General features: G+C 36.7%; 3 protein-coding genes across 3 annotated transcripts; 2 read left to right on the top strand and 1 right to left on the bottom strand.

Annotated features, from left to right (window-relative positions):
- Window positions 1-11,242: 11,242 nt before the first annotated feature.
- On the bottom strand, window positions 11,243-13,521 carry LOC114182619 (cytochrome P450 81E8-like). The gene is made up of 3 exons (XM_028069518.1): window positions 13,001-13,521; window positions 12,514-12,883; window positions 11,243-11,883 (listed from the first exon to the last, which is right to left on the bottom strand). The coding sequence occupies exons 1-3, from the start codon at window positions 13,513-13,515 to the stop codon at window positions 11,275-11,277; spliced, it is 1,494 nt and encodes a 497-aa protein (XP_027925319.1). The 5' UTR covers window positions 13,516-13,521; the 3' UTR covers window positions 11,243-11,274.
- Window positions 13,522-19,536: 6,015 nt separating this feature from the next.
- Window positions 19,537-20,400, top strand: LOC114180643. Its single transcript, XM_028066946.1, has 2 exons — window positions 19,537-19,731; window positions 19,840-20,400. Exons 1-2 carry the CDS (start codon window positions 19,537-19,539, stop codon window positions 20,398-20,400), a joined length of 756 nt encoding a protein of 251 aa, XP_027922747.1.
- Window positions 20,401-21,474: 1,074 nt separating this feature from the next.
- LOC114180642 (uncharacterized mitochondrial protein AtMg00860-like) lies at window positions 21,475-22,077 on the top strand. Its single transcript, XM_028066945.1, has 2 exons — window positions 21,475-21,629; window positions 21,774-22,077. The coding sequence occupies exons 1-2, from the start codon at window positions 21,475-21,477 to the stop codon at window positions 22,075-22,077; spliced, it is 459 nt and encodes a 152-aa protein (XP_027922746.1).
- The last annotated feature ends 4,428 nt before the right edge of the window (window positions 22,078-26,505 follow it).

Here is a 26,505-nt window from a genome sequence, read left to right as displayed (position 1 = left end):
ACACTTTGACTTTAAAATTCTTTTCAAAAATCATCTAAGTCAAAGTGTAAGACATTTTTTTTATGAAGTGGGCCTATTATCAACCTTTTTCCATTTTATAAGCCCATTTTCACAAATTCCACATTCCTGTATGCTGCATGGTCTCCATGATTTTAATACCATTTTATTTGATGACTACTGCAGATATGTGTTTGATCTTGGTGGAACCTCAAATTTGGTTGCTGTAAGCCTTAAACAACCCTCTTGATCTGAGGTCAGATCCTCTTCAAGTGGGAGGGGATGATGTGATCCCAACAAGGCTTATAGCTTGGGTTAATGCCTAGGCCCAAATCATGCTCAAGGCCCAATACATGGCCCACATTCACCTTCAAGCCCAAGCCCATCAAGAGGCCCAATAACAAGGAGCATGCTCAAAAAGATCCAATTAGGCTTCATTCAAGATGGCCTAAACCCACTTGGGCTTCTCTCACTCTTCACATTGGCCAAAGAAGATATGAAGATTTGAAGAGGTGTATCAAAGAGCAATAGAATAGCAATAAGATTGGCCCATTGTTTAGGCCTTGCTTTCTAGAATAATAAGTCAAAGTATGAGTAGTTCAATTGATAAAATTGGGTTTGACTAAGCCCAATAGGAGATTTGGCCGTGAACTATCAAAAGAGCCAAGGTGGACTAAGTGAAAGTCAACACTTCTTCCTACACCTCATGGATCCAAAGCATCCAAGGGTTAGGAATGCTTCCTCCTCTTCCAAGGCATCATCCAATGGCCAAGATCAAGCCTCCTTCTCCAAGCATAATCTAAGGGCCAAGATCAAGGTCCACTCCATCCAATGGCTCTCCTTTCTCATGTGTTAATGGCTTCATATAAAAGCCAAAATTTCACTCATTTGTAGACACTCTTGAAATTTTATGCAATAGATGAGCACTCCTCCCTCTATTGCCTTTGAGAGTCACCACTTTCTAGAGATTTCTTCTCTCTACCTCTAGCCACATTCCTTAGGCTAGCATAGATTAGGAAATCCTATCACCTCTTTCACCTTCCATTGCTTGCAAGTGCCTTCCAACTTGCCTCCATTACTTCATCCATTTCCGCTGCTCATGGAGCTCTTCATGCACCTTTGGAGCTCCACCATGAAGTCTAGCTCCCTTAACTTGGATTTCCATGCTCCAAAAGCCCTTATATGATTGCACTAGTCCAATTTTTTATCTACTCTTGACCTCTAGCAATGGTAGCCCTTAACTTGGATTTCCATGCTCCAAAAGCCCTTATATGATTGCACTAGTCCAATTTTTTATCTACTCTTGACCTCTAGCAATGGTAGCCCATCAAAGTCCATAACTCCCACCTTTCTCCTTCTCCTTTATAGATTTTCCCTAGCTTAGCAAAGTGATACAACGTGAAAAGCAGCTATTTTGTACTAGCCAAGGTTCGAACTCCTAACCTCCCAATTACAAAGTGGATGCTCCACCATCAAGCCAATAGATGTTTCTTAGCATTTCATGCACACCATGCTTTATAATTTCTTATCCCCCAACCATGCATGTATGCAAAATCATTAAATAATAAAATTAACACACTAATGGCGTACACCGAACTCGAACCTAAGTACTCTCATAATAGCCAAGTACTCTTAACCACTTTAGCTACCATTGCTCCTCGTCGTAATTCCTTGCATTAATTACCATAAAGATTCCTTTAATTGCATTTATATTAAATAAATATTTATTTATTTATTTATTTATCCCGGGTCTTACAATAAGCGTTTTTTATGTGATCTAAAGACACATGGAACATCTAACCTTCTTAATCCCCTTAAAAGGTTGTGTCCTAAATATCCACTTGTTACCATTAAGTGCTAACAATAACAACCTTCTTGTAACCCAAAAGTATAATGTTCAAGCTTGTCGGAAGGAAATTACTATGTTTGTTCTTGTGGATGAACAACCATTTAGGGTGGTGGAGGGTAAGGGTAGAAAATTACAACCTTTGTTTGTTATCCATCAAGGTTCACAATTGCTAAAGCTTGTTTTCAACTGTATATGGATGAAAAAGTTAGATTAAAAGCCTTCTTTAAGTCAAATTGTGTTAGAGTAGCACTAACTAGCGATTGTTGGACATCAATTCAGAACGTAAACTACCTAACACCGATTGCACATTCCATAAACAATGATTGGAGGTATCAAAAAAGGATAATCTGTTTTTCATTCATACCTAATCATAAAAGGGAGACAATAGGAAGGAAAGTAGAAGAAGTTTCAAAGGAATGGGGACCTATGAAGAATATGGGTGGGTTGGTCATGGATGGAAAATTTTTCCATGAGTTGTTGTGCTCATATACTAAACTTAGTTATGAGTGATGGCTTAAAAGAGTTGCACAATTCAATCATAAATATTAGGAATGTTGTTAGATTTGTAGGTCTTCACCATAAAGATTGACTAAGTTTAGAGAGTGCATAGAGTTTTCAAAAATTGAATGCAAAAAACCATTGTGTCTTGATGTTCCCACAAGGTGGAATTCCACATATATGATGTTAGATGCAACCACAAAATTTCAAGTTGCATTTAAAAAACTTGACAATGAAGGCTCTAGTTATATTAGTTTTTTTTCTGATGAAAGTCCCCCACCCGTTATTATTGGGAACATGCCTAAGCTTTTCTTAAGTTTCTAAAAATTTTCTATGAGACCACTAAATGTTTTTATACATCTTTGCATGTGAGTATACACATTGTATTTCACCAAATGGCTACTATTCATTTCGCACTTGACAAGACAACTATGAATTTGAATAGTATTTTAGCACCTACTTGTTGTGACATGAGGTTGAAAAATCACAAGTATTGGGATATTGTTGATAACATCAATCACTTGCTATATTTTGGTGTTATGTTTTATACTTGTTACAAGTTTGAATATGTGATTTGGAATTTCCAAGAAATGTATAAACATGATATGAAGAAAATTGAAGAGTTGATTAACTTTATATAAGACAATTTGAAAAAAATGTATCATTGGTACAAATCAGTTCATGATGAACAAAACAGACACGAACAACGATCTGAACATCAATCTGATGCATTAAGCATTAGTAAAGGCTGATGCTTTTTAGAAGCACTTGAGAGAAAAAGACACCATAAATAGAAAAAAAATGAGTTAGAAAGGTATTTAAATGAATATGTTGTTGATGGTGATGAAAAACTTGATATTTTGGATTGGTGGAAAATAAATTCTTCATGTTTTCCCATTCTATCAAAAATGGTTAGAGATGTGTTGGCCACCCCTATTTCCACAGTTGCCTCTGAAAGTGCATTTAGTACAAGAGGAAGGGTTTTGGATGTATTTAGAAGCTATTTAAATCCACCCATGGCTGAGGCACTTATTTGTGCTCAAAATTGGTTGAAGACCACCATAACTAAACTTGATGGTATTAATGTCAATGAAGAGTTTGAGCTTTCTGAGAAGATTTTCACAAGTACGAGATTTGTTTATTTTTCAGCTCAACATTCTTTAGTAATTATGTTGTTTTGTACATTAATAATAGTTTGTTTCAATTAGTTTAGAATTTAATGACCACACAATGGGATGACCTCAAGTAACATCAAAAGGAGTTGGGTCTGGAATCAGAGTTTGTGCATCATCTCAAAGCAACCACAATTGTGACTCTTAATCCATCTAAGATGTTTGTCTTCCTTTTATTATTATTATTATTATTATTATTATTATTAAATTTACTTATTTTCCTTTATATGTAACCGCTTTTCTTTTATGCAGTTGTGGTCCTTTTGAAGGCATTTGTTAGAAACAAATGCAAAGACTGAAAATGAATTGTATTTTGGAAGATATCTCCATTACATATTTTTGAATAGATTCTATTATTATCATGAATGGTTAGTGTCACTAATTGTATAGTTTATCACCATGGTAAAATAAACACATAAATGGTAAATATTATTTTTTAACTTATCATTTCTCACACATGAATGAATCAATGTTCTAGGTTGTATTGGGTTGTTCTGGTCAATTTTAAAATTGTTGTTAAAATCTGCTTATTGATCAATGTACTTTGGTGTATTCATTCCTTTTTCAAATTGGTCTATCTTTAACCTATTTCCGGTATTTAGATGATTAAAGTAGAAGCTCCACATAATTGTCCAGATGATGCATGTGAATGACCTTGTTTTTTATGAAATAGGTATCCATTCATCTATGTTTCAAGGACGTTTAATTGAAGCAGGAGTTGGCTATGGTGTTTTTAGTTTTGGCGAGTTTTAAATTTGGTGTTAAAAATTTGTTTATTGAATCAATCAAGGTAGTCAAACTAGATAAAATTTGGAGAGTTTACATAAACTCGCGGGAGGCTAGTAAACTCGAAAACGTAAACTCATAAGAGTTTACTTTAATTAAAAATAGATAAAATTATCTATAAATAATATAATACTTTATTATTATGTAATTTTATAAATAATTTTTTATATTTTTTTAATGAAATATTACTATTATTATATTATACTGTTAAATACTTTTTTATATTTTTTTTATATTATTATTCTTCTAGAATAATTGTAATTAGTTAGATTATGAATAGACTTTACTTTATGTAAGATAAAATGGGTTGAATGTAGGCCCAAATATACCTTAAGTAAAATTTGAAATTAAAAACCGTAATTCCTAATTAAAAGATTCTATCTTAAAAAGTTGCATCACAAACACCACCTAGTAAAATTCTTTTTCCTACACGCAACACGACCCCTTCCGTCCTCTCCTAACAATAGTAAAATTCCTTTTCTCCTACACAACAACACAACACCTTCCTTGCTCTCCTAACCGTCAGCATAGTTGCAGCACAGCGAGATGCAATCGAGCGGCATGGCGCGACAAGCAAACAACGGTGTGGCGAGTGATGACAAAATGGCAGTGCAATGAGCAGCAACTGAGTAACTATGCAAATACTCTATCTCACAGTGCTTTAGCTAAGAAATAACACAAAAGCAGATGCAAAAATGAAATCCTACAAGTTTTCTTCACTTTCTCACACCAAACACTGGTGGTTTCGATTTGGTGTTTAAAATTTTTTTCCTTCAAACTCGTCAACTCGGTACCAAACTGGCGAGTCTGAACGAGTTCACCGAGTTCACTTCCGAGTTTACTGAATTTACACTGAAAACGAGTTTATTTCCGAGTTAACTCAAAAGCTATTAGTAAAAATGCAAACTCAAATGAATTAACGAGTTAACTCGCGAGTTTGATAACCATGGAATAAATGTACTTTTCTATATTCACTCCTTTTTGAAATTGGTCTATCTTTAGCCTTTTTCAGTACTTAGGTTAGTGGTGAATTATAGATAGTTTTCATCTCAATTGTTTGATTTGTGATTATTTAAGGGCAAATGTATTTGTAGTAATATAGCATCATGGTTGTTTAGAGGAAATTGGTAGACACGAGTACTTCCATCATTGAAGAAGCAAAACCTCTTCTCAAATAGGTGTGGTGCTCTTAAATGGACTATTGGATCAATTCTTAGTTTCAATATTTCTTTTATTGATATAAAAGTATTATTTTGTGGTTGTTTTGATAAATTGTTGTATTTTCTTCCTGTACAAAACTTTTCAAGATAGTTTAAGTAGAAAATGAAATTGATGTTGATATAGGAATACTTGTTGTCTTGCTTCCCCAAGATCTTGGATTGACTTTGGAAAGGCATATTAAAAATAACTCCAATGGTATGATTAACTTTTTGTGATCAAGTTGTTTCTTACTATATAACTAGCTACAACTTTTCTTTGTGGAAGTGTTTTTATGGTTTATTGTTTTTGGTACCATTTTATGTGCTTCATATTAAACCCACTAGGTATTCTTTCATTTGACTTGAACTTCAGTAAAAGTTGGGTGATTTTTGCGTCAACTATCCTTGGATTCTTTCTTCAATGGTATGGGTTTTAACACTTGGGTACGTAACATTTATAGTTGAATAATTTATTTTAGGAACATATTTCAATTTCTTGTAGAGTACATAGATACATTTTGTTGAATTTTACAATAAATGTAATATATTCATTCACCTGTTGACTTTGAGTGTTATGTTTTGGATGATATTTGTCTAGTCTGTATTTTATTTAGACATTTTGGTTATTGTTGACCATTTCTTATTTGTGAGTTTGATTCATCTTTGGCACTAGAAAAAATGTTGGGGCATAGTGTTTGATGTCCCAAAAGGGCACAAACCTAACCAAGTGGTTGTATGAAAAAGAAGTGGAAGTTACAAAGGCACATGATCTACTCAAAAACTCATTAAACATATTTATTCTTTATCTTGGATGGTTAATAGGGGTGAGCAAAATTACTTGACCCGTCCGAAACCGTTAAATCCGGGAAAGAAAATATGAATTCGGTTTGATGAATTTGGGTTCGGGTTGAATGGATAAAATATTCGGATAAATACGGATATAAACAGTCGGGTACAAGTATCGAATTAAACATCCGTGGATACCCGACGCGACCCAGTATCATTAATTCTAAATTTTCAAACTGTTGCAATTCCTCATTCTTCTGCATCTCTAATACGATTGAAATCCAAAAGAAACTTCCAAATCCCTCTGGTCCCGTGGGAACACCATAAGCACACTCGTTTTCTTATCTTTCGTCTCATCCTTTCCTTCATCTCAACCTACAAGTACCTCCCTTAACTCTGAAAAATAGTTTTGCAGAAATGATTTTGTTTTTGAAGGGGTGCCTAGAAGGCCGTCGAAGCTTGCGACGTGTGAGGCGAGTGCACGCGGTGGACCAATCTGCTCCGATGTGCTTTGATTTGCTTCCATCTTGCTCGATCTGCTCTACTATGCTTTTATCTAGTTTGATCTACTGTGATATGGTGTGATCTTCGCCAATCTGGTTCGTGCGTGACGACACGGTGGAGAAGTTGCAGAAACTGGGCTGGGAATTACTTCTCCTTTTCAATCTTACATTTTTTTTCTTTTATTCGGGTAATATGTTATCCAACCGTTTTTAACCGATCCGAATAAACCCGAACCCGCTTAAATCGAGAAGCAAAATGGTCGGATATGGATCCCAAATATTAAACTCGGATTGGGTCGGATCTGTCTCCTTAAACCCGAATCCGACCCAAACAGACCATTGCTCAAGGCTAATGGTTATGATGGCTTTGTGGTTATACTTGTACGAATTTATTAATTTTACAAATTCAATCAATAAATATCTTTTTCAAGTATTAAATTTTTTATTATTTCATCTAAATAAGTTAAACCTGAATAATCTGTCCATATTTAACTGTATTTGGACCTATCTATATCTGACTAACCAAACAAAGAAAATAATTGAATTAAATTTTAAAATATTAAATTTGGATTATATCATATCGGTCATGTTCAAACCCGACTAACTCTCATGCCTACGATCAATGCATGCATTTTTCGTTAAAATAAAATGGATCAAAGAATAACAATAAATATGGTTTCATTTGTCATCCACAATCTCGCGTATCAAAGAATCTGCCATTTTGTAATTCTTCCACTCAATACGGCATAATTTTTATTTTGGTTCAAATGCACTACTTTTATTAGATCAATTTATTTTGATGAAGAATAATAGTCAACTCTAAATTTATATATTTATGTTTTACTCAATTTGATTTGATTTTTTAACCTTTACATATTTTCTAATCATATTTTACGCATGAAAAATGATAAAGTGACTCCATTTTTTGACCCCTTCCATTACTCCTTGAGGTGGCAGGTAAACATGGCTAGGTGATGTGGCTTTTATTTTTTAAAATTACTTAGGCAGGTGGGAATTGAAGGGACGAAGAAAGTTGTTCTCTTTGCACAGACCACTCCACACGAAGAAAGGGGAAAGGAAGAAAGGATTTGTATATGACTAAATCTCTACCTATTTAAATCTCTAGTGAAATCGAAGAAAGGGTGAGGGAGAGGACGAACCTCGCAAAATCTCATTTCGTTTAAAGATTTGTTTCTGTGGTTGTAGCCAAGTTAGGGTTTTTGGTGCTTTCTGTTATTCGATTCAGCTCGATGATTGGCAGGTTGAAATCACCGTTGTGGATTTTTGGGTTAAGAAAGTGATATTTTGTTTTGTTTTTGTTGGCCCTGAAATAAGGCCATTGAGACTACAATGCTTGGTTGATATAGGTGAATGTTGTTCATCCTCATTTGGATTGAGTGATTTGTGTTGAATTATTCAACCATATGTAATTGTGTGAATACAATTTATAGTAGGTTAGCAATTAATATGTATGTGGTCATCAATTCAGTAATATTGGTTTATATGTTCAAACCCTTACCACACAGACCACAAATAACTAATTATGTGCAAAATGTTGTTTGCAGGTCAACACTTAATATTTCAGTGATCTGCATTTAAAAATACCAGAGTAATCATGTTTGTCCTGTTTTACTAACTATCCCACATCAAGTTAATATGTAATATGTGATGTAGGACTTGTGGACCAATTATCCCATGCAAAAATTGATGTTCTTCAAAAAATTGACTCTAATCTCGTATCAGATTTTGTATGAATGTGCAAATTGTTTAGAGCAGGTCAATATTAATTAGTTCTTTAGTCAACATATAATGTTTGCATACATCATGTTGGACTTGTGGATGAATTATACCATACCAAGTTTCATGATGTTGAATATGTTACATATATGTAATTAAGGTGTTTTAATTCATTAAAGACGGGGTACATATTGACACCCTTACCAAATACCACAGATTATGAGTGTGTGCAAAATGTGAAGCGCAAGTTAATACTTAATAGTGAAATGACCAGTATTTAAAATTACCAAAGTTATCATGTATGTCCTGTTTTACCAATTATCTCACACCTAGTTTGGTGAGGTTGAATCCATAGAATATATATTAGTATGGTTTATTAATTCAAGGATAGTGGTCTACATCTTCAAACCCTTAGTAGAGACCACAAATTGTGAAGGTGTGCAAAATATTTAGTGTAGGTCAAAAGTTAATACTTGATTGGTAAGCATTTACTGTTGTAACAATTGACATGTATGTTATGTTGCACTTGTGCAACCGTTATCCCACAACTCATTTCATCGTATGCAATATCTTGCATTATATCTTATTGCATTTATGTGATTGACTATAAGTGGGGTACATATTGAATCTCTTTCCTAATAACACAAATTTTGGAGGGGATGCAAAATCTTTATCGTTGGTCAACATTTAATAGTACATACATAACCATATAATATTTCCAAAGTTGAAATGAATGTCATGTTTGAGGTGTGGACTAACCTCATCAACGTCTATTATTTGAGTGACATTGAGTTACATGGATACCAAAGTGCACAAAATAAGTTTAATACCATAGATGTAGTACATCCTTTCAAACACATAGTGTCATGAAATTAAAAGTACAAATTAACAACATAAACCCAAAAGTTAAAAGTAAATAACACAAAAATTAAAGACATTAAACAATCATGAATAATGTAAGTGATATATTATCCAGAACAGAAGATCCAACTTTGGAGCTCTCCCCAACCTCAAAACATGGAATATTGGTGGATTGAGGAACCATCTTATGCAATATATCCTCTACATTAGTAGTGTCAGTAGGTTGCACATTGGGCTGCATACAGATGTACCAAAGTTAATCACCACATTCACAAGTTGTCACTACTATAATATGAAAGTTCCAAAAATTTAGTGATTCCACATGCTTGCAAAAAATGCAGCAGAGGTTATCACTTATATGCACACAGGTCATCACCAAAAAATCGAACAGTTTTAATCAACTTGGCTATGAAACAACATGAAAGACATATTTAGAATAAACATAGATGCACCAAAGTTAATCACCACATTCATAAGTTGTCACTGCTATAACATGAAAGTTCCAAAATTGAGTGATACCACATGCTTGCAAAAAGTGCAGCATAGGTCATCACTTGTGTGGACACAAGTCATAAGCAAAAAATCAGACAGTTTTAATCAACTTGGTTATGCAACAACATGAAAGACATATTTAGAAATGAACACAGATGCACCAAAGTTAATCACCACATTCACAAGTTGTCACTACTATAACATGAAAGTTAAAAAAAATTGAGTGATACCACATGCTTGCAAAAAATGCAGCAGAGGTCATCACTTGTGTGCACACAAGTCATCACCAAAAAATCAAACAGTTCTGATCAACCTATTCAGAAAATTGGTATTCACAGACCTATTAAAGTACTTGGTTCATCAAAAACTTCAACTTCAACTTCGATTAATTTCACATCCAAAGTAAACCTAACCAACTCCATCACAAATAGCTACTCACACAAACACAACAAACGAAAACCCTAGAATCAACAATCATCTAATTCAAATGGAAAAAAAAAATCAAAATTTTAGGTGTTTTAAACACTAAAGCACACCCTAATGCAAGTAAAAAATTTCTCCATGTCTTACAACCGCCGTCGTTCTTAGAGTTGCAACCTTCGAAAACAATGTCCAAACACCCCAAGCCCAATGGAGTAGTTGTTTCACCTCACTGATTACAGAAAACGCCTTCGTCAACAACACCTTCACCTTTTCTCGCTCACGTCGTTTCGTGCTCTACGAGAGAGACAAACAGCCTTCGTCAACAAAACCAAAAACTCTTCTCCCTAACCCTTTCAAGCTTTGGATGCAAGAGACAATCCAAAAAACTTCTTCACCTCTTCTCCCTAACCCTTTCTCCGTCTTTGTTTTCTATCTTCCTTCGTAAAAATCCTTACAAACTTCGCACAAAAATTTTCGTTGGGGTGAGAAGAGAATGAGAGTATGTGTGCGCGAGAAAGAAACATAAAAAGACTTCACAGAAAGTGAAAGTAGGAAAGTCAAGCTGTTCACTTCCCACCACTTCCTGCCTCAGTATTTTTTTTTTTAAATTATATTAATTTCAATAATAAAAGCCACCTCACCTGACCATGTTTGTCTGCCACCTCAAGTAGTAATGGAAGGGGTCAAAAAATGGAGTCACTTTATCATTTTCCTTTACGCATATCATTAAAAAGACTTTAAAATCAATAAAAATGAACACACCGTACATATTAATACATTCCTATCTAACTGAAAGTAATATAATAGATAACTCAAAAATAAAGGATATATATGAAAAACGTTTGCGTAGTTTAAAGATTAGACTTGATCCTATGATTTGTTTTTAAACAAAGTATTATTAATTTCTTTTATTATGCATATTTCCATTACTTTATCAAGAACATTTCTACAATGGTGTGTTCTTAATAGCACTAGAAAATATCCCTAATTGGTGATGATTGCCACACTTGGCACATGGCTTCTAAGGGAAACTTTCTTCCAACAGTGATTCCTTTTCCTTCAATCAGATCAATTTCTTCATTAGTGCTTCGTTTCCACTCAAAACATTGAATCAATAAAGCCAAAGTTAAGCTCACTGTGCGTTGAGCTAAGTTTGATCCAGGACAAGCCCTTCTCCCTAACCCGAAAGGGAGCAACTTGTTAGCTTCATTTTCATTTTCAAATCTTTCAGGCTTAAAATGTGTTGGGTCACTCCACAAATTGGGGTCTCTATGAATAGCCCAAGCATTTACTAACAAAATTGTGTTTTGTGGAAGATTGTATTCTCCAATGGTGCAATCTTCGGAAGAGAAATGGGGTGCCAGCATTGGAACCGCAGGATGCAGACGATGTGTCTCATAAACAATGTTTTGAATGTAAGGAAGTTTAGGAATGTCAACTTCATCTACTAGACGGTTTTGACCTATGTGAGTGTCTATTTCCCTTTTTGCCTTCTTTAGTATTTCTGGTTGGTTTAATAAATTACTCATTTCCCATTCTAAAGTTACAGCCGATGTGTCTGTTCCTGCCAATAACATAACCTGCAATGCAACAAATAAAAAAATCTTGTAAATAATAAAACTAAAATACACAATTTCCATCTTCTGAAAAATAAAATAACACTTTAAATAATACCCTTCTCTCTAATGTTTTTGCATATTTCTTCCGAAACATAAATATAAAGGAAAACAGACTATTTCAATTTAATCAAGAATATTAAGTACGTTTGTTTAGTTTTTTAATTTCATTTAAGAAAACTACATTTTTTAAATTATCTTTTAATCACGTTTCTTTTTGAACCAGTTGAAGTTTACTGACAGTTCATTTCACAAATTATGAAAGGAGGTAAGAACATGGGTGTAACAATTTTTCCCCAAGTTTTGGTTTCCACCGTTTCCTAGACCAATGCATGCTCACAAGAGTCGACAAACAGGTCTGTTATGACCACATGCACAACTGTCATCTTTAATGTTCCATGTATTATTTTCCCTTCCAATTTTTGTTTCATGCATTTCATTCACAAATTATCCAATCCCAATCACAAAAGAGACTGACTTATCGAGATGCCAATAATCAACGCAATATTGAATATACTAGTTAGGCATTTACTGTACTTCTTTTCACTCTTTTAAACAACCTCAAATGATATAAGGAGATAATATAGTAATTACCAGGACAAGTCCTTTAATGATTTCATCCGTGTAGTATTCAGGTTGTGATTGTTGTTGTGTTAAAAGATGATCTATCATAGTATTGGCACTCTGTTTTCTGTTACGATGTTCGTCAACGAGTCCTTGTAGAAAAGCATCGGTTCTCTTACTGATTTTCTTCAGCTTCTTCTCCAAATCATCAAAATTAAACCACCTTAACAAAGGCAAGAAGTCTCCAGCATTATTTGCCCCTCCCAAAGCCACCAACTCTTTAATAATCCCTCTAAATTGCCTTGCTTCTTCCGCATTACTCACATCACAATCTTCACCGTAATACCTCTTTCCAGACACCATCCTCATTATAGTGTTAAAAGTCATTTCCAAAAAATTTCAATAAATTATACAAACAATACAAAATTAAAAAAGAAAAATGTGGAGTATAATCAAAACTTTGCTTCTACTATTTCAGTAATTTCTACCTAACTTAATTCTACAACTAAATTTACCTGGATTTGAGTTCCACTTTGCCAAGGCGTTGCGCGAGTCGTGAGCAAACTTTCGCACGAGCCTCATGATCTCGTCCCTTCGGATTTCCGTGAAGCAGTTCAAACGGTGCGTTGAGAGAACCTCGAGCGACACGATTCGACGGAGGTTGCGCCAGTGGTCGTCGTAGGGCGACACTGCGAAGGTGGTGTAATTGTAGCCGATGTATTTCCCGGCGAGGAAACGAGGCCGGTTCGCCAAGACGATGTCGTTTTTGGTGAAGCACTCCTGCACTGCCTCGGGCGAGGAAAGGACAACCACGAAGCGCGAACCGAACCAGAGAGAGAAAACTTTGCCATGTTTCTGAGAAAGGGCGTGGAAGGTGCGGTGGAGTGGTTGTCTCATCTGGTGGAGGTTTCCGATTATGGGGAAGGAGACGGGCCCCGGAGGAAGGTTCCAGAAGCTTCTTGTTTTGAAGAAGAAGCTCCAAGAGAAGAGAAGAACGATGCATGTGAGAAAGAAGTAAAAAAGAGTGAGCATGGTTGTTGGAGGTGTTGCTTGATAGTGTTCAGTTAAATGAGTGTTTGGCCTGAGAGTGTGTGTGAGAGTCTATATAAAGACGTGAGAAGGGTGTGAAGACAAATTGACATGGGAGTTCACGCTGCATGGTTAAGAGCTTACGTAATGGATGAATACCAAAGGTGAAACTGTGTTTTTCTTTAAAGATAAGGTAGAGTTACTAGATGGATTTGATCGAATTTGGAAATAAAGTTTACGTGTTTTTTTTGAGAGATTTGGAAATGGTAGATGTATTTTGTTTTTCTCTCGAGATTCGAAGGTAAAAGTGGGTGGTGGATTTAGAAAGAAAGTCTGAGTAATATGATCGATGTAATAGATACAAAATAAAATTTTAATGGATTAACAAGATTACTATTTTAATTGGACAACAATTGTTTGACTATTAAATTTTGATAACTTTCTCTTACACATGAGATGTCATCTTCTAAATGATTTTAAAATATTGAGAATGAAAAAAAGAAAAAATGAAAAATCACTTAAAAAATGACATTGTAAGAAAAAGTTATCAAAATTTAATAATAAAAAATTATTTTATATTTTAATTACTATATTATTATTATTATCATTTATTATTGTCATTAATATTATTAGACAATGAATGTGTATCAATCAATGTATATTAATTATTAATTTTTGTCTAGTGATTGGATAAAAAGATTCATCTGTTAGATCTTTTGAAGGAGAATTCATCAGAAGAAACAACGCAGATGTGATTCGAGTTCAAATCACATAAAAGATTGATATCATCTCAAACCCAAAACCTCCTTAAGGATGTGAGGTGTGTTTTTGTGTGAAGATGGATTTAAGGAAAAGTGAGTAAATGGATTTGAGTGGTTTTGAAGATAAAATTTGTATTTGTTTTGATAGATAAAAAATAAAGTTTTAATAGATTAAGATGTAAGATTATTATTTTACCCTTGTAGTTAAAATTAATTTTTTATTATTATCATTTATTATTGTTATTAATATTATTATTAATGTGTATTAATTATTTTTAGTGATTGTATATGGAAAGAGTCATTTGTTAGGTCTTTTGAGGGAAGACAACATGAATGAGACCTAACTCCAACCACATAAGGGATTGACACAACATCAAATCCAAAAACTTAAGATAATGTGTTTATGAATCTTCTACCTTATATGTTGCTCAACTTTTTCATTTTTACCCAATGCGAGACCTTAACAACATCATCTAATATATATTGTTAAACTTGTATAATCAGTTCATCAACAACTTGTTTAATATTTTTTATTATAGTTATCTAATCAATGTATTCTTAGACTCATCTAATCAACGTATGAAAATGACTCATCTAATTATTTTTGATATACTTGTCTAATTAATGTATGGATAAACTCATTTATTTTGTATATATTGTTAGACTCATCTAAAGATTTTTTTTATACTTATCTAATCGATGTATGAACAGACACATTTGATGTATCTATTGTTACTCATCTAATTGCTTTTATTATATTTGTCTAATGTCTATTGATAAACTTGTCTAACTAATTTATGTCTAATATATAATTTTAGACCCATCTAATGAAAATATAAGTACATTAATGATATATTTTAAAATAATTAGTTTATTAGTTTATACATTTTGTTTCAATCTTACTAAAATATTAAGCTCTACATTTTCAAGTTAAAAATTGTAAAAAGTGAATTGAATATATATATATATATATATAAAATATTAAGAATTACAATTTTTTATTTATTACAAATATATAACTTAAAGCTTTGAAATGAATTATTAAGTACAATGTTTTAATCTATTATGTTACAAATATAATTATTTAAAATCATGTTAATTTTTTTTATTAAATAATATCAGTTTAAGTTTTACATATTAATAATATGAAAAATATTCAACAATAAAAATATTTATATTATAATTTAATATTCAAAAGGTAAATGTAATTTTTTGTTGACATTTTTTTCAAGACAAAATTATTATATGAGAATTTTGTAATTATTATATGCAATTTTTTAACATAACAGGGTAAACAATTTGTGTTATCAACAAATATATATTATTTTTTAAATAATATTATTTAAGAGACAAAAATGAAATATATTTTATTGTGGTTTGGTAAGAGGTTTTATTTTATAAGCAAAACATATATCCTGGGTTAGCAATTATTTGTATTATATTTAGCACCTACTGTTAACAGTGGATGAATAAAGTATCATTTTAATTCAAGGACTATAAGAGTGAAGTTAATGTCACTGACATCATTCTAGGGGCAACAAGAACAAAAAAAAATAATAGAGTTACTAACCCTAACCTCCTAAACCAACATTTGAAATGAAAAACCAACTTCGTGTTTGCCACGCACCTCTTCAAGAAGCAACCTCAACAGTAGCGAAACTTGGACTAAAATTTTAGGAGGGCCAAATTATATTTTTATATTAAAAAAATTATTTTCTCACATTATTTCTTCTATTCAAAACAAGCACATACGATAATAGAATCCAAAAAAATGTGATAGTAATATATATGAAAGTGTAACATAAAATTTATTATCAACAATCATATATTAAAATAAAAAAAAAAGTTACTATAGGTAACTTTTAAAAACTTGAATAATTGAATCAGAAATGAAGTTTGTTGTAATATCTCTTGCAATATAGATTATCATAGTGCTTGCTATAAAATCTTTTAAAGCCTATAAAAAAACACTCAAAAATAAAAAATAAAACATGTTGATGACAATCAACTCAATGCCAATTAGAATTCAAGGAAAATCAACTCAACTATATGTAACAATTAAAACATTTGAGTCAAGTCGTCTGCTTGGTTTTTTACTAAAAAGATAGCACGGTAAACAATATGCAGTATCTTTTAATGGCGAATCCGAATACTCTTACCATGAAGGAAATAAGCTAAACCATGTGTATTGAAATCTTCTTGGATAACCATTTTTACTAGACAACAAATAATTTTCTAGATCCATTTGATATGGACCCCATTTTATATAAGTCATTCGTACCTCATCAATTTGATTTGGTGGGTATTGCATGCGCAATTTGAAAACGTATACCCGGATCACATTCTAAAGTATTTTCAAATTTATTATATGTAACTCTAGGAACTTTATAGAGTTGTTTTTCATTTTCTTTAATTTTTGGTTTATCGTAAATTTTTTCAAGTATGGATGACATAAATGCATTTTTTTCATCTTCATCACAAACATTGCTCTTGTAAAAAGAATCAATTTTCTACTCTTTTATCATAATTTTTTTAATATAAATGTGTCACCTCTCACTTATTTATTAAAAGATAAAATTATGAATACCCCAAATTAAATCTCAAAACCAAGACTCAATATTTTAAGAACATTATCACCTTCTAAATAATTAGCTTCCCTTATCTTAAAGTAGATTCATAATATTATCATGATTTTATTATCATAATATGCCTAGAGTCTAGAAAAGCCACATACAAGAGGAAAACATATTATTTCGAAAAAAAAAGGATAAAAAATGAACTTACTCAAAAGAAAGAATTGTTCGGTCCAAAATGTTTCTTAACTCCTCATTTTTGCTGTGGTGCCGTTTAATTTTGAAAATAATAAGAGAATGATGATAAAAATTGGAATAGAAAGAAGAACAGAAAGATAGACGGAGGTATAAAAAAAAGAAATCAAATAAAGAAGTAAAATAAATTGTAAAAGAAAAAGAAAACCTGATTTTTAAATTTAAATAAAACTTTTTAAAACTAAATTATATAAATATATTTTTAATATATATATATATATATATATATATATATATAAGAAAAAAGAAACCTTGGGGGAGCCGTGGCTCCCCTTGTCAAGTTGAAGCTCCGCCTCTAAACGTCAATTAACTTTCTCCAACGAACTAAAGGAACGAAGGACAACCGTAACCCTTATGCCACTCCAAAGACCACAAATACCTCGCGTTTCGTGTAAGGCCCTCTTTTATTTTTTTTAATAATGTTTAAGAGTTGTCACACTGTTGGGCTAAAAGGCTGGCCCATGGGATGCAACAAAGGCCCTTAAAGTAGCCAAGTCCCTTATTTTCAGCTCACTTTGCGAAATCAGTACCTTAACTCTCCCTTCATTCTCTCCACAGATCCTTTGCTAGGGTTTGGTCCTACGTCCCTTTCGAGCTAGTGCCAACCTCGTTCTTCCTTCACGTAAGTTGTTCTTGAACTGTGTTTTTCTCATTCTAAGTTGGTTCTCATGGTTCTGTGAAACTTACTGTAGTTACCTCGTTATTTCTTGTATTTTTATTCTCAGCTCTTGAGTCCACTTTCGAAGTTCTTGGGTTCCTTGAATCGGGTGTCGAAGCATTTTGCTAAACCCTTTCCAAGTAAGGAAAGTTAGGGTTTATAGCTATTTGCATTTTTAGTATGCTTTCTAAGTCTGAATCATATGTTTGAAGTATGCTCGTGGTTTGATTTCTTGATATTGATGAAAGCATGATTCTTGGGGTTGGGTTCTGCGTTTTTCACGAGTGAACAGTGGTGAACACTGTCTTTCTCGTCCAAGCGAGCATGCCTCACCAAGGCGAGACTAATAGAGGCTCACCCAAGCTTTTCTGCGCGAATTGTCGCTCAGGCGACTCGTCTTCATTTTGAGCGAGGGGTAATCTCGCTTAGGCGAGAAGGAGCTTGCTTGAGCGAGAATCCGCAAGAGCTATTGTTCCACTACTCAAGCTCGAGCTCTCGCCTAGGCGAGAAGGGGCTCGCTTGGGCGAGAGGATCTCTCGCCTGAGCGAGGTCTTCTAGCCTGAGCGAGACTGTGGCAGGTTTTGTGTTATAACGTGAATAGCCAATGATGTGGTTGCTTGTTTGCCTGACTTGAATGCTTTACTAGAAAAGTTTGAGGGATGATGCCTTGATTAATATATGAGGTTGAGATGTAAATGATATGTTGCTTCATTGTGTATCAATTGGAAAGCATGAGTTGTATGATTGGTTGTTATACATATTATTAGTATTATGGGAACTTTCTGATTAGTTGGTGAAACATGTACAAAGTGAGTAGGGCGTCATTCCATGACTCTTGTAGTGAAAGCTCATGGTGGCGCCTCATTTGTTGGACGTAATCCCATGGACCTTCCTAATGGGAGTCCCTGGTGGTGCCTCACCTATTGGACTTAATTCCATGAACCTCGTGGTGAGAGTTCATGGTGGTGCCTCAACATAAGAACGTAATTACACGTGAGTATCGTGGTGGTGCCTCAAGGCCAGGACGTAATTCCACGAAGGCCACGTGGTGGTGCCTCTTATAAGGGTGTAATTCCGAGAAGGCCTCGTGGTGACGCCTCATTTCTAGGACGTAATTTCACTGCCTTGTGGTGGTGCCTCATTTTACGTATCTGGATAGTCAAGTCTTGGGGTCTCAAATGATTTGGAAGTCTATGGGTGAATGTTTGTTATTTGTGTCTGACTTTAAAACTACATGTTGAATGTTATGATATAAGATTCCTTTACACTAGCTTACCCTTTCGCTTGCTTGTATGTTGTGTGTGGTTTTCTCTATTGCGATGATAATCAATTTCATTGATGTGAGCAGATGTGAGAATCCCTGGCAGTGGTAATGATGGTAGAGACGCTGCAGCTTGATGAATCTTGGTCGGGTATCGGGCTCACTTTGGGGCCCACAGCTTTTGGAGTTTTAGTAGTTTAAGTTTCTCTCGCTCTTGACGAGACTCTGTATCTTGTTTAGGCCACGTGGAGCCGCTTCCTTTTGTTATAAATATGTTTGGGGTACTGTGTACTTCTTGTCCCAAATCTTCGTACTCTCTGGATATTTATGTATGTGGTGTTTTATTAAATTGGATTTATCTATTTAATTGGGACGTTACATTTACGGTATCAGAGCGGTCGTTCCTTAGGATCTATGGTCTAGTGTGCCTGCTTAGCTACCATTGTGGCTTGTGTGTTGCTAGCTAAGCTATCATCTAACTAAGTCTAACTCTTGTTTTTCCTGTGTGCCAGTGACATGGCACCTCAGCGTAGGAACTCTCAGCCTTCTCAGGGCGACGCACCAGATATCGCCAGGGCGATAGAAGTGATGATGGCTGCTATGACACAGCAGAGTACAGCGATGATGCAACAACATGAAGCATCATTGCAGCGACAAGCGGCATCGCTTGAGCAGCAACAACTGGTGATGCAGCAGATGGAGGCTGCTAGGGTGGCTGTTGAGGACGCTTACAAACAACATATGGAAGCCCTCCGCTAGTTGGAGGAGAACAGGACCGCCACCCCTGTCCATGGCCTTGAACCAAGACCTCTCCATCAGGAATGGAGTCTGGAGGACTTCCTGAAGCACCATCCAGTCAAGTTCAATGGAAAGACCAGTCCGGATGTCGCAGACCAGTGGCTGAAGGACATTGAGAGAATATTCGATGCCAAGATGTGCCCCAAGGAGAGTAGATTGGCCTTTACGGTGTACATGCTCATAGGTGAGGCTGAGCACTGGTGGGTCAGCATGAAGTCCATCATGGAGGAGAGGCAGGAACCAGTTACTTGGGATGTCTTCAGGAGAAAATTTCTTTCCGAGTACTTCCCTGACAGTGTCAAATATGCCAAAGAGGTGGAGTTTCTACAGTTGACTCAAGGGAACAAATATGTGGCTGAGTATGCAGAAAAGTTCAAACATCTCAGTCGTTTCTACACCATGTCGCTGGATGAAGAGTGGCGATGCAGGAAATTTGAGAACGGACTCCGAGGAGATCTTCGTTTGATGGTGGCCCCGCTATCCATCAAGGACTTTGCAGCCTTGGTGGAGAAGGCAAGGGTCATGGAGAAGATGAAGGTGGAGGTGGAGACTCAGCACCCACACCAAAAGAGAGTGGGATGACCATCTGGGTCCAAGCATAGGCACGAGGAGAGGATGAAACCCTATACTAGGCCATATTTCCAGTCTCAAGGGTCTAGGGAGCCTTTGTCCCAGCAGAGCAGGATTCAGTGCTACCAATGTGGGGGACCACATAAGAGGAATGTTTGCCCCCAGCTTGCAGTCTTCAAGAGGTGTAACAATTGTGGCAAGGAAGGCCACTTCGGCAAGGACAGCAACTCGTACCCCAACTCCGGCCCCAGCCCAGAACCAGCAGAGGAGGGGAGGCAACAGGCCTCAGGCATCGGGCAGAGTATACGCCATGATTAGAGCGGAGGCAGCAAGCTCATGTAACGTTATTATAGACCATTGTATGATAGCTGGAAAAGCTTGTTGTGTGCTATAAGACTTTGGATCGACACACTCATTTGTGTTAGATGCATTTGTGAAAAAGTTAGGTCCGCCGGTGTGTGAGCTGCAGTGTGAACTTGTGGTGTCTACTCCAGCATTGGGTTTGGTCAGGACGTCGTCCTTGTGTGCTAAGTGTCCAGTGGAGGTAGAGGGATGAAGGTACAAAGTGAACCTGATATTCCTACCTCTACAAGAGTTAGAGGTGATCTTGGGAATGAATTGGCTCTCTGCCAATTGCATTATTATAGATTACCAAAAGAAAAAGTTATTGTTTCCCAACTCAGAGGAGCCTGAGTTACTATCATCTTACGGGGTCATGAAGGAGCTACAGGACGGTGCTTAGTGTTTCCAAATCTTCACACATCTAGAGGTGGAGGGAGAAGAAATGAAGTCTGTCATACCCGTGGTGCAAGAATTTGAAGATGTATTTCCAGATGAAGTATCGGGGTTACCTCCCAGTAGAGAAGTGGAGTTCTCGATTAACTTGGCACCTGGAACCGGGCCGGTGTCGATGGCTCCATATCGTATGACTCCGGTAGAGTTGGTGGAACTCAAGAAGCAGATAAAGGAGTTGTTGGGAAAGCAATTCATATGACCTAGCACTTCACCTTGGGAGCACCAGTACTGTTGGTAAAGAAGAAGGATGGGGGTTCACGTTTGTGTGCGAACTACAAACAACTGAACAAGATGACAATCAAGAACAAGTACGCCCTCCTGAGAATAGATGATTTGATGGATCAGTTACATGGATCATCGGTATTCTCAAAAATTGACTTGCGGTCAGGATATCATCAGATATTGGTAAAGGCTGATGATGTGCAGAAGACGGCCTTCAGATCCCGGTATGGACACTACGAGTATGTGGTTATGCCTTTTGGTGTGACCAATGCTCCAGTAGTGTTCATGGACTACATGAACCGGATATTCAAACCGTTCCTGGATAAGTTTGTTGTAGTCTTCATAGACGATATCCTTATCTATTCCAGAACTCAAGAGAAGCATGCCGACCACCTAAGGCTAGTGCTTGGTATTCTGAGGAAGAAGCAACTATATGTTAAATTGTCTAAGTGTGAATTTTGGATGGATGAAGTACAGTTCTTGGGACATGTGATATCCGCCCATGGGATAGCGGTGGACCCAACAAAGGAGGATGTAGTGGTAAAATGGGAAAGTCCCAAGTCAACGATGGAGATAAGGAGCTTCGTGGGTTTAGTAGGTTACTATAGGAGGTTCATTGAGGGATTCTCCAAAATAGTGGCACCTTTGACACAGCTTACCCGGAAGGACTAGCACTTCACTTGGACAGATAAGTGTGAGGAAAGCTTCCAAGAGCTTAAGCAAAGGTTGGCAAATGCACCAATCCTAGTGATCCCCAATGTTGGAAGACCCTTTGAGGTTTATTGTGACGCCTCTCACTTGGGGCTTGGTTGTGTTTTGATGCAGGAAAAGAAGGCAGTGGCCTACGCTTCGAGGCAACTCAAGGTGCATGAGAGAAACTACCCCACTCATGACTTGGAGTTGGCGGCTATTGTGTTGGCCTTGAAGATCTGGATGCACTACCTCTATGGTGCCAAGTTCCGTGTATTTAGTGATCACAAGAGCCTCAAGTATCTATTTGATCAGAAGGAGCTGAACATGAGGTAGAGAAGATGGATGGAATTCTTGAAAGACTATGATTTTGAACTTTTATATCATTTAGGGAAGGCGAACGTAGTAGCTGATGCTCTGAGTAGTAAGACAGTACATACCAAACACCTCATGATGAAGGAGGTGGAACAGTTGGAGAAATTCAGATACATGAAGCTACAGGTGGAGTTGGAATCAGAATTCATTAGATGTGGTAACCTGACTATATCTAGTGACTTCCTGGACTCAGTTAGAGAAAGACAATTGTTTGATGCTAGTATAAACAGAGTTAGAGAGCAACTTGGATTAGAGGAGACAAGGGATTTCGCCTTGGGTAATGACGGTATACTACGGTTCCAGGGAAGAGCGTGTGTGCCTGACATGTGGAGGTGAAGAAGTTGATCCTAGAGAAAGGACACAAAAGTCGTCTTAGTTTGCATTCGGGCATGACTAAGATGTACCAGGACCTCAAGGAAAATTTTTGGTGGCAGAGTATGAAGAAAGATGTAGCATAGTTTGTATTTTTCTGCCTGACCTGTCAGAAGGCAAAGGTTGAGCATCAGAGACCCGGTGGGATTCTACAACCCCTGGAAATACTAGTGTGGAAATGGCATAGCATCTCGATGGATTTTGTAACCCATTTGCCCAGAACTTTTAGGGGGCATGACACCATCTAGGTCAGAGTGGACCGACTGACTAAGACTGCGCATTTCTTGGCGATGAACCTGAGGATGTCTATGGTTAAGTTGGCTCAGTTGTACATCAAAGAGATCATGAGGTTGCATGGGGTGCCTTCGAGCATTGTATAAGATAGGGATCCACGGTTCACATCACGGTTTTGGCAGAGGACGATCCAGTCACTTGAGGTCTGAGAGGACGATCCAGTCACTTGAGGACTTACTACGGACGTGCATATTGGATCATTTGGGTGCTTGGGATGAAGTGTTACCATTGATTGAGTTCACCTACAACAATAGTTTCCATGCGAGCATTGGGATGGCACCATATTAGGCTCTTTATGGCCGGAAGTGTAGGCCTCCCTTGTGTTGGTACCAGGATGGGGAGGCAGTGTTGGTTGGGCCAAAGTTGTTGGAGTAGACCACCGAGAAGGTGAGATTGGTGAGGAATGTAAGACCCGGGAAAAATTAAATAGTTAATTAAATAATTATTTAATAAATGTGGGTAAAAGGAACCTTTAAGGTAATAAATGCGAAATGTTATGACGTGGAAAAGGGAAGAAGTACAAAATTACTCAAGGAAAGCTTTAATCCAGGTCAGGGGAGTTAATTTTGTGTGTTATATATCATGTACATGTTTTCGTGCTGTTCTGGATGTGTTGGAATGTGTATATTGAACTTTCATTGAACTTTGTCACGTTTCTGGAAATTTCCAGAAACCGCCTGGCGGCGTTGAAGGACTGCCAGGTGGCTCATGCCTCTAGGACCATTTCTGGGGTTTTCTGCTATGCACCGCCTGGCGGCTAAGTGTTGCCCACCAAGCGACAGAAACTGGCTTGCACAGTTCTCGCAAATGTTGATGTTTTCGGGATGTGGGGATGTTGGGAAGTGATTATTCTGATATGAAAATCTTTGGTTCTGTGAATTGTTATCTGTAATTGCCAAAGTGGAACAAGATTGTATGAATTTGGGATTCTAGGGTTTATGTTGGGATCGAGGATGATTGACATAGCTAATGTTATGAGAGGTGCATTGATTGCGTGTGATTGATGTTAATATGAACATGTTATGAACCCTTAGATGTGGAGTGCATGAGAAATTGTGACAGTATTAAGGTAAAGATGATATTGGGTAGTTTGAAAAGTTATGCTGGGTGCGGGAGGAACCTGGGCATAACCTAGTTTTTCACGCACCGCCTGGCGGCACTATGGCTGCCACCAGGCGACCCATCAGCTCAGAAGAAAAGTCTGTTTTTTGTGTATTCACGTTATGGGAGTGGTTTAATTGGGGAACCTATAGAAAGTGCCGTGGTGGGCGATAAATTATGTTTTAGGGTATGTCATTTAGTGATAATTATGAAAATTATGTGTGTGAGTAGGATGGATTAGGTATTTCATAACTAATGGTTACTGCAGCAATGGTCTTGTTATTTCAGTATTGGTGCAATCATAGTTTTAAACTTAGTGACATGAGTATATGAAAATTAAACTGTATGTGTATGAGGCTTGAGGTATGTTGTGGATATGGGGCAGGTTTAATGCAAGTATGGATGAATAGTGTGTGTGTGTGTGTGTGTGTGTGTACTTAAATTGATTTGGCAGGATTCGGGTGTGTAACTGGAGTTTGATAGAGTATTGTACATTGTTTAATTATGTTGTTACAAGGGGAGGGTACCATATGGACCATCTCTTGAATTGTTTCATTAGTGAATAAAGTAAAACATGTTAGGACATGTTAACACTTAATTTGGGCATGAACTAATTGTAATTGTTGTTTTTAGTTGTGGTGTTATGCCTAAATTACTATGACAGATGTGCGAAAGACGAATTTCAAGTTTGGAACCTCTTAAGACCCATGAATAGTGCCAAAAACCAATAGCATTGCGCTACTGGTATGGCGCCTGGCGGCATGGGGTGAGCCGCTAGGCGGTAGGGTCTAAATAAGTGGCAGTGGCCACTGTCTGCAGGAGGCGCCTAGCGGTAGCGTGATGTCCGCCAAGCGGTGACGTTGCAGCGTGGCTCCCATTTAGCCGCTGGCGCCTAGCGGCAAGAGTGTGGTCGCCGGATGGTTGACTTCCAGTTTCCGCCTAGCGGAGTCGAGGTGGCACCAGACGATTTTGATCGCTGTGTAATTGGTTGTTGCTTTGATCAGTGCACTTGAAGCACTAAGTTCACTCACTTTCATGCTCGGGCTTGACGGACTAAGTCCAACAAGGGTTTGGGATGTGCTTGGTGGTGGGACGCATAATGGGCATGGAACTGGTTAGTTCCCGTCAGCTACTATTGGGCGAGGAGTCCTTAGTATGGTGATTACATGCGTCGGACGCACGATGGGAAAGGAATAGTTTTATTCCCGTTAGTTGCTATTGGGCGAGGAGTCCATAGTATGGTGATTACGTGCGTGCCAGGGTCCAAGCTAGGAAGGCTTGGATGTTTTACCATAGACGAGGAGTCTGTGGGGTTGGACTATGAGCAAGATTGGCTCGTAGGGTTGGACCACGAAAGGGATAGTTTCGTGGGAGCACAATAAAGTCCCAATACCTAGTTTCATGCATATGACTCATGAAGGAATATGAGATCAGGGGTGGGAAATTTGTAGTTAAAACATTAGTAAAATTTATTTCTTGGGTTGGGTGTCATACTTATTTTATATTCATATGTGCATAGCTCACCCTATCTATTTGTGTGTGGTGATGATTGGATAATTTATTATGCAGGAGCAGATGATTTGACAGGTGAGCCAGGAGACGCCTGAGTTTGGAGAGCGGGAATATATGGGCATCTGAAGAATTTGAATTTTATTATATTTTCATGTTTTTAGACATTAGCTATTTTATATTTTGTAATTGTAATAAATTTAGATTACGAACATTTATAATGTAAGCGACATTGCGATTTTTATTTTCCCGGATTTTGGGAACATGTGATTATAAATGAGGTATTATCATTATTATCGCATCTTATTTTATTTTCTTTTGATTCGTTTATATTATTTTAAAAGTAATATTCCTTAGGGATGTTACAGTTGGTATTAGAGCAAAAGTTTTGAAAATGTTTTGGAAAAATGTTTTGGGGCTTATGGGGAGTGAGCTTGCTATGTATGTGCATGTCATTGTGTGTGATGTTTGTTAAACAGATGGAGTGATGTTTAACAGTTGAATATGTGTCGTATCTAGGCAGTGGCAACTAACCGAAGAAGGAGAAATGCTAATGGTGCTTATGAGATTGCAGAATCCATTCATCGTATGGTGGATGCGATGCAAAATCCTATTCCAGCAGAGCTGAGAGTGGCAATCGCACCAGTAAGGGTGTCGACAGTGGAGGATTTTCTGCGTCATAAGCCCGCAGAATTCACAGGTGGGGCCACTCCAGACGAAGCTGATGCCTGGCTTCGCAAGTGCGAAAAGATCTTTGGA

The sequence above is a fragment of the Vigna unguiculata genome, chromosome 4, assembly GCF_004118075.2.
Source record: "Vigna unguiculata cultivar IT97K-499-35 chromosome 4, ASM411807v1, whole genome shotgun sequence".
NCBI classification, from domain to species: Eukaryota; Viridiplantae; Streptophyta; class Magnoliopsida; order Fabales; family Fabaceae; genus Vigna; species Vigna unguiculata.
Note: the sequence above shows the minus strand (reverse complement) of the source record. Positions and strands in the feature narration are given on the sequence as shown.